Below are 12620 nucleotides of genomic sequence, written 5' to 3'. Positions count from 1 at the left end.
CATGTGCAGGAGGCAACTAATCAATGTATCTCTCTCACATAGATGTTTATCTTTTACACCTCCCCCCCTCTAAAAATCAATGGGAAAAATATCCTCGGGAGAGGATTAACAAAAAAAAGAAGTTTTTGAAGTAAAGTTAAAAAGAAAGCTTGCAACTTGGTTAACAAAGTTAATTTTTAAGTTATTGCAGGGATGGGGAACCTTTTCTGCCAAGGGCCATTTGGACATTTATAATACCATTTGCTTAATATAATTCACTTAATATAAGTTTATATTGCTATGAAAAAAGCTCATAGATTTATTGGCAGGGCCAGACCAAATGATTTCTTGGGCTTTATACGGACCAAGAGCCGGATGTTCCCCATCCCTACTCTCTAGCATCCAAACTAATGTGCTCTGAAAGTATCTTAAATTTAATACAGTAATTGCTTTGCTAGTCTCCTTGCCTTGGAGTCAGAAATTAACCTGTCATCTTCAAAGGTTTGTTGCCTTTCAGTAAGTTAGCACTCGTGTGTGTGTGTTAATAAAACATTTTTTATTAATTTGAGAGAGACATTGATTTGTTCCACTTATTTTTGCATTCATTGCTTGCTGCTTGTAAGTGCCCTGACCAGGGATGTTGAACCCGCAACCTTAGCATATCGGGACAATGCTCTAACCACCTGAGCTACCTGGCCAGGGCTCTAATATATATATATTTAAAAAGAAGAAAGCTCGCCCTAACTGGTTTGGCTCAGTGAATAGAGCATCGGCCTGCGGACTGAAGGGTCCCAGGTTCGATTCTGTTCAAAGGCATGTACCTTGGTTGCAGGCACATCCCCAGTGGGGGGCGTGCAGGAGGCAGCTGATCGATGTTTCTAACTCTCCCTCTCCCTTCCTCTCTGTAAAATCAATAAAATATATGGGGGAAGGGGGGCGGAGAAAGCTCTAGGGAAGATCAATACAAATTTCAGACTAGTGATTCTAGGATGGGGTCAGGAAGGTGAGCCAGGGAAGGAACCCACAGCAGACATAGAATTAGATTATTTTATTAGTATTTACAACTATTCTTTGTTAAAGGTTAAAATGTGTGGGTTCAATATTCTATATATGTAGCAAATATTAAACTTCTAAGTCAGGAGGTGGAGGAACATGGAATAATAAGGCCATATAATTGTATCATACCACAATTTTCTTATGCTGCAGTCCAACCAGTAAAATGCCTGTGAGGTGAGATTCACCAGCAGTTCTTGAGGTGATGCAAGTGCACCTGAGAACCACCTTCCTCTCCCTGGGGCTGCCGATCATCACTGGTCTTCACACTCCATCTCTGGGCAGTGATTCTGAGTTTACTTCAGGTAGTACTTTAATGAGTTAATCAGTGGCTCTTTATACTGAGTTGGTTCTAACATAAATGGACTAAAATTAGAAAAATCCCTAAACAGTTTAGGAAGAGATGTGTTTGTGATAGAGATCATTTGCTTCTTATTCATGAAAAAATAAACTATTTTGAAACAAGTGTTCTTTAATATGTAGCTACTTTCTTGTTTCAAAAGATGTAGGATATGGTTATCCAAGCATGGGAAGATGCCTTTGCATTTTCTATCAGCTGACCCAAACTTATTCTGGATCAAATTACAAAATCTCTACCAATAGACTGAGCCTACGATTTAGCCAAAGTCTATGGTTGCTTTGCACTGTGACGTTTACATTTCTTAGGGAAAGAGCAGCCTCTTTATCTTTATTTAGCAGCTGTTTGAAAGCAGTATCTTTTATCACAGAGGGGCGTGGGAAGCCTGTCTCCCACCCCCACCCCACCCCAGTTCTCCAGCAGGTCCAGCCCCTGCATGTTAATGGAGCCTGGCAAGGGAAGGGTTTCACAAGAGCAAGTAATGTAATGTCAGGAATCCCAGCACCCTAGCAAAATGTTTACAAAGTGGCAGCTGACAAATGTAATCTGCATAATTATTCTGGTTACAATGATCTTGTCTGCATCAAATTTTACTTAGATCTTACTTTTATGTCCGTGATGAAATGTGAATTCTGCAAAAAAGTAAAGTTAAAATTTTTGCCTAAAGAATTTCACCAAGAATTCAGGCTGCACTGAAAGCCATCCTGATGGATCCTTGAATTGTTTAGGAAATAGTTCCTGGACTAGATTCATTCAGTGGGTAGAGGTATGTTTTAGGAGGAAATAATTTTCACACAGGAAAGTAAGTATTCAAGCAGTGATAGGAAAACGAAAAAAGTTCTTTGTTAAGGCAGTTCTGTGTAAGAGATCTGGAAAGTACATTTTTATTTGTATTTATTTTACAAATTGGGAACATTTTATTCTTTTTTTAAAAATGTATTTTATTGATTTTTTTACAGAGAGGAAGAGAGAGGGATAGAAAGTTAGAAACATCGATGAGAGAGAAACATCGATCAGCTGCCTCTTGCACACCCCCTACTGGGGATGTGCCCGCAACCAAGGTACATGCCCTTGACCGGAATCGAACCTGGGACCTTTCAGTCCGCAGGCCAACGCTCTATCCACTGAGCCAAACCGGTTTCGGCGGGAACATTTTATTCTTGAAAAACTGCTCAAACTTTGGTTAAGAACAGCAAGTCAGTGGCCTTTTTACCTGGGGCTGTTTTCACTCAGTCTCTCAGCCCCCACCCAGTTCAGTGGCAAAAACTGAGTGGCTTGACCAGTGTGGGTCTGATTGCAAAAACATAAAACCCAGCAGCTTTAATGCCAGAAAGAATGTAGCATCAATTTGGGGGCCAGGAGGAAGTCTGTGATTTTATCAACTAAAAGTGGCAAAATGGAGAGAAATTAATTAGGAAAACCTACAACTTTGCTACCCTGGTGTTGCAGTCCTGGTTTAGACAAGCCGTGCATCAGTCAGATTTAACTGGTGTAAGGTTTGAGGCGCAGGAAACGGAGTCAGAGACCCAGACAAGTTAAAAGAGGAAGTTTATTCTGCACTAATGAGCAAGATTCATTACGAAAGGGGGTAGAAAAAACCAGGATTAGAGGAGAAGGACCCAGCTGAGCTGTCTCGCAAGGGGAGAACAGCAACACGTGCAGAGGTGAACACGCCTTTTGAGGGGAGGAACGGGAAGGGGTTGGGGCCCAGGGCACTTGGCACGTGCTGATTGGTTGTTCAGTGTCTCGGGAATGTCCCGGCCGCAGACGCAGGTTACATCATACTCTGCCCACCAGTTGGGGGAAGGGAGGATCTATCATTCCAGGCTTTTGGTGATATTAAAAAAAATTGAGAGTCCAGGCAAGGTCAGGGGGTGAAGGTCCGTTTTCTGTAGCTACTTCCTGCTGAGAGCGTGCGTCGTCAGGGGCGTCTACCCGGGGTCTCAAGGATTCTGGTGACATAGGTGTCTCTAGGTTCTGAATTCAAGGCCAGATAGATCTCTCCTACCTTCTGGTTGGTGAACGCCTGCATTCTGTTCTGCAAAAAACTAGTGAAACAGCGCATGAGACGGGCCAAAGAGCAAAATTAAAGGAATAGATACCAGTGGGCCTAATGGCGGAGCAGGCAGCGGGCCATGGGCTGGAGGAGGAGGAGGAGGAGTGCGGCGGTGGGCGGCCACACCAGGCCTGGCCCACGGGGGCGGGCTGTGGGAGGTCTCAGTAACTTTATTCAAAGAGAGGGGTTGGACTTTGCTGTTTCAAGATGGCGGCCCCCATGGGAGTGGCAAGCCATGTGGCCAGAGAGGGGTGGGCCTTGCTGTTTCAGGATGACGGCCCTCATGGGAGCGGCAAGCCATGCGGCCAACATGGCAGCTGCTCACAATACACAAGGGAAGAGCAAACCAAAATTTCTGCAGACAGAAATCTCACTTAGCTGTTTGGAGCGGCCAGCAGGGTGGCGGGCGGGCGGCTCTAATGCTGCGCGGCAGCCTCTGCTTGGCTCGCGGCCCAAGGCGGCGGTGGTGGCACCTGCAGCGGCGGCCGCCGGCTGGGAAAGGGGCAGCCGTGGCGAAGGAGGAGGAGGAGGGAGAGAGGGAGCAGAAGGCAGGGCAGTGGGAGCAGGAGAAGTGGAAATGAAAGATCAGCTGAGTCGAAAGAGTCAGAAGACAGAGAAAGGGGCTGAGGACCGGTTTGAGGGGGTGAAGAAGACTTTTCGAGGAGGATCTGATGAGTGGAACATGAGGAGTAAAGCGAGGGGCGGGAGCAAAGGGCTACTTCCCGCTTTGCCAGCAGAAATTACTGAGGTCAGTGAGGATGTTAAAATCAAAAGTCCCGTTTTCGGGCCATCTGGACCCATTCCAATTCATACTGAGGCCATGCTACATTACAGAAGTAAATGAGGTGTTTAGGACGCAGATCCTGGGACAGGCCTAGCTTAGCCAGATTGGTGAGGAAACACCCTAGAGGTGTGCTAGGATCCGGTTTAGATTTTTTTATTACCCATGTCTAATACCCGGGGTCAGTAGCCAGGGCTAAAGGACCAGCGTCCCAGTCGTTCAGCCAAGGCTATGGACGGAGGGACGGCAGGGACGTCTCCACTACCTCCCGGGATCCAGGAACTCCTTCCTGGAAGGGGGTCCAGAAAACGGAGGCCAAATGGCTGGAGAACCAAGGGGTGGCAGGAACATCTCTGCTGCCTCCCAAGGTTCAGAACCCCTCCTGGAGGGGCCCAGAATGCTAAGCCTGGAAGGCAATCTCTGACGCGGGCTGCAGTTTATGGACAGAGACGCCGGAAAAACGACCACCAGGAATCAGCACGGGCTGAGACTTAACCGCTGACGCTGCCGAGCCGGGGGGGAGAGGCAGGAAGATCCTGAACCACGAGATGGGAGAGGGGGGTACCCCAGACTGTGAATGGTCAAATGGAATACTCGACCCTCCCGGGTTTTGGCACCAAATGAGAGATTCGCGATGCAGGAAACAAAAGACAGTCTGGCCGGTTAAAAGGGGGAGGTTCACCAGTCCGAGTGTGGGGCCAGAGAAGTTTGCGCCAAAAGGGATTGTCAGTACTTCCTTTGTACAGCTGTTTAGTGGCAGGGGTGGAGGGCATGAGCGGTGTGGAATTTACGCCTCGGGCTGGGGGTCCAGGAAGGCACCAGTTATCTGCGTCACCATCTACCTTGTGGCTGCATGCATCGGCTCTTGACTTCCCCTCCTGTGGGGCCGGTCCATGTCCATGCCTCGACCTAACAACTGGGAGAATCTAAAATGAGAAAACGTTAGGCAACGTGAGTCTCCCACATAGCTTGCTGCTGGAGAGCTACCACATGCCTGGGAAAGAACCATGTTGTCTATGCAGTGATTGATTGCAAATGGGAACAATGAAACTTTGGGGATGACAGTAGTATCCTAAAACTAGATTTGAATTTGAATTGGAACATTTATGATGACTGAAATTTTGGTCATGATAGGAATTATACCTCAATGGAGCTGGTTTTTTTGTGTCTGGTTTTTTTAAAATATATTTTATTGATTTTTTACAGAGAGGAAGGGAGAGGGATAGAGAGTTAGAAACATCGATGAGAGAGAAACATCAATCAGCTGCCTCCTGCACACCCCTCACCGGGAACGTGCCCGCAACCAAGGCACATGCCCTTGACCAGAATCGAACCTGGGACCCTTCAGTCCGCAGGCCGACGCTCTATCCACTGAGCCAAACCGGTTAGGGCTGGAGCTGTTTTTTAAAAAATCTTTGGCCCTAACCAGTTTGGCTCAGTGGATAGAGCATCAGCCTGTGGACTGAAGGGTCCCAGGTTCAATTCTGGTCAAGGGCTTGTACCTTAGTTTCGGGCACATCCCCAGTAGGGGGTGTGCAGGAGGCAGGGGATCGATGTTTCTCTCTCATCGATGTTTCTAACTATCCCTCTGCCTTCCTCTCTGTAAAAAAATCAATAAAATATTATTTAAAAAATAAAATCTTTGGCCCTAGCCAGTTTGTTTCAATGGATAGCACTGTGGACTGAAGGGTCCCAGGTTCGATTCTGGTCAAGGACACATACTTCGGTTGCAGGCTCCCTGCCCTGATTGAGGATGTGCAGGAGGCAACCAATTGATGTCTCTCTTTCACATCGATGTTTCTCTCTGTCTCTCCCTCTCCCTTCCACTCTCTAAAAAAAAAAAAAAAAAACTTGCCTACTGGAAAAAATCTACCATTAGTAGATTCAAGAAAAACGGTTCCTATATATTTGTCTAATATTGTCACAAAATAATATTCAATACTTACTAAAGGTCATTATTAACCAGTTATGCACTTTTATTATTCTAGTAGGATATTGGCTATTATGTAATTATATTCATTTTCCTTGTTTTTTATTTAAAAACAATTTTTATTGATTTCAGAGAGGAGAATCATCAATGATGAGAATCATTGATTGGCTGCTTCCTGCACACCCCCACTGGGGATCAAGTATGTGCCCTGACCAAGTAAGGAAATTAACCTTAACCCCCTGATTCATAGGACGATGCTCAACCACTGAGCCACACCCACTGTGCTTCATTTTTCTTTTTGTAAGAACTAAACTGTTGTAGTCAACCATTAAAACAATGTGTCATTTTCTTTTACTCAGACTGCCAATTTTTGAATACATTGAAATGAGTTGCAGTAAAATACTAACAAGTTGTCCAGTTTATTTTTGGTTGTTGAGTGCAGTATATGACAAAAAACAATTGAAAACTAAGGAATATTCCTAACCGGTTTGGCTCAGTGGATAGAGTGTCAGCCTGCGGACTGAAGGGTCTCAGGTTCTATTCCAGTCAAGAGCATGTACCTTGGTTGCGGGCACATCCCCAGTGGGGGTGTGCAATAGACAGCTGGTCAATGTTTCTCTCTCATCAATGTTTCTAATTCTCTATCCTTCTCCCTTCCTCTCTGTAAAAAATCAATAAAATGTATATATATAAAAAAAATAACTAAGGAATAGCTATGGAAATTATAAATGTAAAGCTGCCTCTCTACGGTTAATAATTTACCTTTTATTGAAGGTGGTCAGAATGAAATTAAACTGACTCAGATGTCTGTGTATCAAACACAACTCCTGATCCCTCTCCTTGCCAAATGTACAGAAATGCCATTTCCTGGCAACTAGAGAATGCAAATTCCAGATTAACTGCCTAGCATGAACTAGGTATCTAAGAACATTTTTTATGCTTCAAATTTAATTCTCCCCTGAAATGTAGACTGCACAGAAATGTCACTGAAGTAGAAAATATGGGATGCAGTTTTCCAAGCATGTTCAAATTCTCCGATGCAGACCTTAGAGCCAGGTGAACACCATCCCTAAGTGCATAGGAAAGGAGGAACTTGCTAGGATGTTAGCAATGTGTGTTTTTTGTTTGTTTGTTTATTTTATTGATTTTTTACAGAGAGGTAGGGAGAAGGATAGAGAGTTAGAAACATCGATGAGAAACATCAATCAGTTGCCTCCTGCACACCCCCACTGGGAATGTGCCCGCAATCAAGGTACATGCCCTTGACTGGAATCGAACCTGGGACCCTTCAGTCCGCAGGCCGACACTCTATCCACTGAGCCAAACCGGTTAGGGCAGCAATGTGTTGTTTTAGTATTTTTAAATTGATTTCAGAGAGGGAGAGAGAGAGAGAGAAACATCAATGATGAGAATCACCGACTGGCCGCCTCCCGCACACCCACACTGCAAAATAAGCCTGCAACCCAGGCATGTGCCCTGACCGGGGAATTGATCTGCAACTGCCTGCTTCATAGGTCAACACTCAACCACTGAGCTATGCCAGCTTTTTGTTTTGTTGTGTTTTTTTTTTTTCAGTTTACTAGTATATTCAGTATTATTTTGTACTAGAGGCCCGGTGCACGAAATTTGTGCATGGGGGCATGTGTCCCTCAGCCCAGCCTGCAACCTCTCTAATCTGGGACCCCTTGAGGGATGTCCAACTGCCCATTTAGGCCTGATCCAGGTAGGATCGGACCTAAATGGGCAGTCGGACATCCCTCTCATAATCCAGGACTGCTGGCTCCCAACTGCTCGCCTGCCTGCCTTCCTGATTGCCCCTAACCACTTCTGCCTGCCAGCCTGATCACCCCTAACCACTTCCCTGCCAGCCTGATTGATGCCTGTTCCCCTGCCAGCCTGTTTGCCCCTAACTGCCTCCCCTGCAGGCCTGGTCACCCCTAACTGCCCTCCCTTGCAGGCCTGGTCCCTCCCAACTGCCCTCCCCTGCTGGCCATCTTGTGTCCACATGGGGGCAGCCATCTTATGTGTTGGAGTGACAGCCAATTTGCATATTATTATTTTATTAGATAGGATAGAGGCCTGGTGCACGGGTGGGAGCTGGCAGGCCAGCCACGCCCCTCAGCAACCCAAGCGGAGGCCCTGGTATCTGGGATTTATTTATCTTCTATAATTGAAATTTTGTAGCCTTGAGCAGAGCCAAGCCTCCTGCTCGCTCCATGGCCGCAGCCATCTTGGTTGGGTTAATTTGCACACTCGCTGATTGACTGGTGGGCGTGGCTTGTGGGTATAGCTGAGGTACGGTCAATTTGCCTATTATTCTTTTATTAGATAGGACTAGAGGCCCGGTGCACAAAATTTGTGCACGGGGGCCCTCAGCCCAACCTGCACCCGCTACAATCCAGGAGCTCTCAGCGGATGTCCTACTGATGGCTTAGGCCCACTCCCTGTGGTTCTCTGCTCTCTGCGGGCCTGGAGGTTTCACTGCAGCCATGGAGATGAAGCCCCCATGCCCTGCTCTCCGCTTTCTGCCGGCCTCCCCATGCGCCATGTGAAGGAAGCCCCAATGCCCTGCAGTGTGCTCTGCCAGGCCTGGGGCTTCCCCACTGCCACAGAAGCCTCCAGGCCCTGCTGTCCTGGCCTGGCTCTGTTTGCAGGGCCTGGGGCTTCCCTGCTGCCATGGAAGCCTCCATGCCCTGCTGTCCGGGCTGTTTGCAGGGCCTGGGGCTTCCCCGCTGCCGCAGAAGCTGCCATGCCCTGCTGTCCCAGCCCGGCTCTGTTTGCAGGGCCTGGGGCTTCCCCGCTGCCAGGGAAGCCTCCATGACCTGCTGTCCTGGCTCTGACTGCCGTGTCTGGGGGCAGATCAAAAATCCCTCCAGAGGTGGATCCAGCTTCGCTGCTCCTGCCGATAGGCTGGACACTCCAGCAGGGGAGCTGAGCAGACTGGGCGCCGCCATCTTGATCTTCTCAACGGCCGGATAGGCCACCCTGAGTCCCGCCCCCCAGCCTCCCGCCGGCCCAATCATGGGCGTAGCAGAGTGATGCTTTTTTGCATAGTACCTTTTTATTAGGTAGGATTAGTTTCAAGTGTACAGGACAGTGGTCAGACAATCATACACTTCACAAAGTACTCACCCAACACAACTGTATTTTTTAATGAATGTACATTTTTAAAGAATTTGAAACTAGAAAAATTTCATATTCACTTTATTGACTGCTGAAGTTCAGTCTCTGATGCTTCTTCCAGCCTTCTCTGATACTGTCTTTCTGAGGCTTTTCTACGGTAGACATCATCTGTATTGAACAAAAATTTTACTTAGGTTTTTAAGAAACTGAGGAATTAAAAATACTAAGATCTAAGTAATTTAACCAGTAGTATAGGTTGGTCACTATATCTGAATCTCAACATTAATGTTTTTTGGGGTTATTTTGTAAATTCCCACCCAAGGATATTTTCCCATTTATTTTTAGAGAGAGTGGAAGGGAGGGGGAGAGACAGAGAGACACTGATTGGTTGCCTCCCAGGACCAGGATGGAGCCTGCAACCGAGGTATGTGCCCTTGACTGGAATTGAACCAGGGACCCTTCAGTCCATGGGCCAACACTCTATCCACTGAGCCAAACCAGCTAGGGCTCAACATGGATTCAATGCCAAAGTAATTTAAAACATGAGTTAAATGAGGCTATGTCAATGGAGTTCTGGACTTCAATAGCAGGGTAAGAGTTGGTATCTTCACTCTGGCTGGTGTGCTCAGGGGTGAGAGTGTTGGCCTGCATGTTGGAGGGTCTGGGGTTTGATTCCGGGCAAGGGCACGTACTTTGGATGCAGGTTCAATCCCTGGCCCTGGTCACGGTGCTTGCAGAAGGCAACCAACCAATGTGTCTCTATCATATCGATATTTCTCTCTCCCTCCCCACTCCTTTCCACGCTCTAAAAATCAATGAAAAAAATATCCTCTGATGAGAATTTAAGGGGAAAAAAGTATTTTCAAAGACAGGATCATATCCTAGCATACCTCTTAGCAATGATTTAAGATATTAAGACTTCCCGCACTTCCGTATCCCCCACAATTTCTACTCTCTCTGAAATCATCCTTCTTAACTAAAACGTGTCCCCTCAAAGGCACTTCCCGAGCTGTGGCTCTCTGCTGCTCCCTCCCCCACACCCGGGAAGGAACTTGGGGTGGGGAGTTGAGGTCAGTTTCCTTATTCTCAGCTGCTGCTTTTCCAGACTACGGATTCGCCACCCTCTTCCTTCAGGGCTTGTGCCATTTGCCACCATCTTCTCTGCACTGGTACGTTCTCCATGCCTTCCTTTTCAGTCACTGAAAACAGCATCTAGCTCCGGCTCCTTGACCCTATCCTGTCCCAGGCAACACCCCTGTCCCCTTAAGGATAAAGCATAGCCTCCCTCACTTCCCTGCCTTCCCCACACAACTTCTCCCACTCAATGGCGCTGTTCCTGTGAAGTCAGCAGACGAACTAGCCTGTGCGGAGCTATAATGCTCAGCAAAGCAGCGCCCGGCATCCCCTTCCCAGTGCTGGGCCCTGGTGCCAATGACCTGCCTGTAAAAACAGTGGTAATTGGCTAAGCGGGCAGACCAGCTCCCTCCAGGGTTTGGACTACAGAGCCCAGAGAGGACTGGCCGGTTAGCAGGAGTTTCCATGAATCCCCACGTTCCTACCCCCGTCTACCGTGTGGTGAGCCAGTCTGTCCCCTAGGCCCACACAATGTCACCAGCGGGCCGGAGAGGAGGGCGTCCTGAGTGGAGTCCCGTGCACTCCCTTCAACGCGTGAGCAAGGTCTCAGGGTTGACGCCCAAGTGCCTTTGTTTCCCCGCTTACAGGAGACCCCGTGAGCCCGGGTGGGTCTCCAGGGCCCAGGGCATGGAACCGCACTTGCCCTCCCGACGCGGAAAAAACCAGTTCAGCGCTGAGTGGAAGGAGCGGTCTGCAACCTGGGCATGACGATCTCCCAGGAAAAAGGGCCCTATGCCACCTCCTGCCTTCCTGAAATGGAACGGAGGCTGCTGATCCCCACTTACAGAAGGTCTCCTGGCCCACGCGCACTTGAATCATGATCCACTCCATCGTTCCTCCCAGGACAAAAAAGAAGGGCAGAAACCTGTAGACGCCGAGTCGCTGCTTTCCGGGCACCCACTGCAGAACCCGCCTCACCTGGGCCCTGGAAAACATGCCTAACCGAGGCCGCGGAGAGGGGTACGGAGAAACCAGGACCGACGGGAGCTGCCTCAGACCCTGGACTGCAGCGCCCGGGTGGCGGCGAGGCCGTCCTGCCTGCCCTTGCAGAGCCCAGCGGTCGAGTTCACCGCGCCATCACGGCCCGGCCTCTGCTCCAGGCGGGTAGGTCTTCAGGAGCCCAGCGCGGAGCTCCGGGTCCACCAATCAGAGCACGGCAAGGCGCGGGGATTCGCCCGTAGAATGCGGCCGAGTGCGCGTGCTCCGTGAGGCCGAGCCCGGCGGGGGAGCTCGCGCAGGCGTCTCGGCTCCGGAGGCGGGGCGGGGCGGGGCGGGCTAGGGGGCGGGACCGCCCACGTGGCGACGGCCGGCGGGGACCCGGGCCTCCCGGTGAAGCTAGTGCTGGGAGTCGGCGGCCGTCCCCCTCCCGCCCCCCCCCCCCGCGCCCCGCGCTCTGTCACCGCCATCTTTTTTCTTTAAGGCCTGATGGAAGTGATGACCCTCTGATGGACTAAACGTGTGCTGCACCATAATATAATTGCAATTAGGGAACGCCTTGCATTTATTTCGGAGTCTGTGAACGGTGACCAGACTTCTAAAAATAACAGAATTTTTTTTTTAAATAATATTTTTTAAATATATTTTATTGATTTTTTTACAGAGAGGAAGGGAGAGGGATAGAGAGTTAGAAACATCGATGAGAGAGGAACATCGATCAGCTGCCTCCTGCACACCTCCCACTGGGGACGTGCCCGCAACCAAGGTACATGCCCTTGACCAGAATCGAACCTGGGATCCTTCAGTCCGCAGGCCGACGCTCTATCCACTGAGCCAAACCGGTTAGGGCTAAAAATAACAGAATTTAATATGCCTTGTGGAAAGCTGAACTTTGTCATCACAACAAAAGTCTAGGTAAGCATGTTGCGACAAACGACCCTAAAATTAATGAAAAGCTTTCCTGTATGGGGCACTTACCGTTATGCAGGGACTTGTGCGTGCTTTTTATGCATCATCTCACAATCACAGAAGAACTTAATGGTTCAACATGGATGGGCTTTGTTAAACCACATCTCCCCCCACACACACACACCCACCCCGCACATATTCCCTTAGTCTGTGCCTCAATTCGCTACACAAAATGGGGACCTTCCTCTGATGCTGTTAGGATTTAGAGATAATACAAATAAAGAAAGCACTTAGCACAGTGCCTGAAGTATAATAACTGATCAATTAGATTAGCTGCAATATGATGATAATGATGATTTAT

The 12620-nt window shown here is 48.5% G+C and overlaps 1 protein-coding gene across 2 annotated transcripts; it reads right to left on the bottom strand.

The window, feature by feature from the left end:
- Positions 1 to 2938: 2938 nt before the first annotated feature.
- On the bottom strand, positions 2939 to 11597 carry LOC103295122 (ubiquinol-cytochrome-c reductase complex assembly factor 5). Of its 2 annotated transcripts, XM_054729608.1 has the most exons (5): positions 11200 to 11597; positions 9361 to 9448; positions 5070 to 5153; positions 3821 to 3938; positions 3386 to 3438 (listed from the first exon to the last, which is right to left on the bottom strand). In XM_054729608.1, exons 1-4 carry the CDS (start codon positions 11348 to 11350, stop codon positions 3863 to 3865), a joined length of 399 nt encoding a protein of 132 aa, XP_054585583.1. In that variant the 5' UTR covers positions 11351 to 11597; the 3' UTR covers positions 3386 to 3438; positions 3821 to 3862. The 2 variants fall into 2 exon arrangements, with proteins under 2 accessions (XP_008149773.2, XP_054585583.1); XM_008151551.3 differs by lacking the exon at positions 3821 to 3938 and having other exon boundaries at positions 2939 to 3438.
- Positions 11598 to 12620: the final 1023 nt, after the last annotated feature.

Source organism: Eptesicus fuscus, chromosome 18 (genome assembly GCF_027574615.1).
Source record: "Eptesicus fuscus isolate TK198812 chromosome 18, DD_ASM_mEF_20220401, whole genome shotgun sequence".
Lineage (NCBI taxonomy): Eukaryota > Metazoa > Chordata > Mammalia > Chiroptera > Vespertilionidae > Eptesicus > Eptesicus fuscus.
Note: the sequence above shows the minus strand (reverse complement) of the source record. Positions and strands in the feature narration are given on the sequence as shown.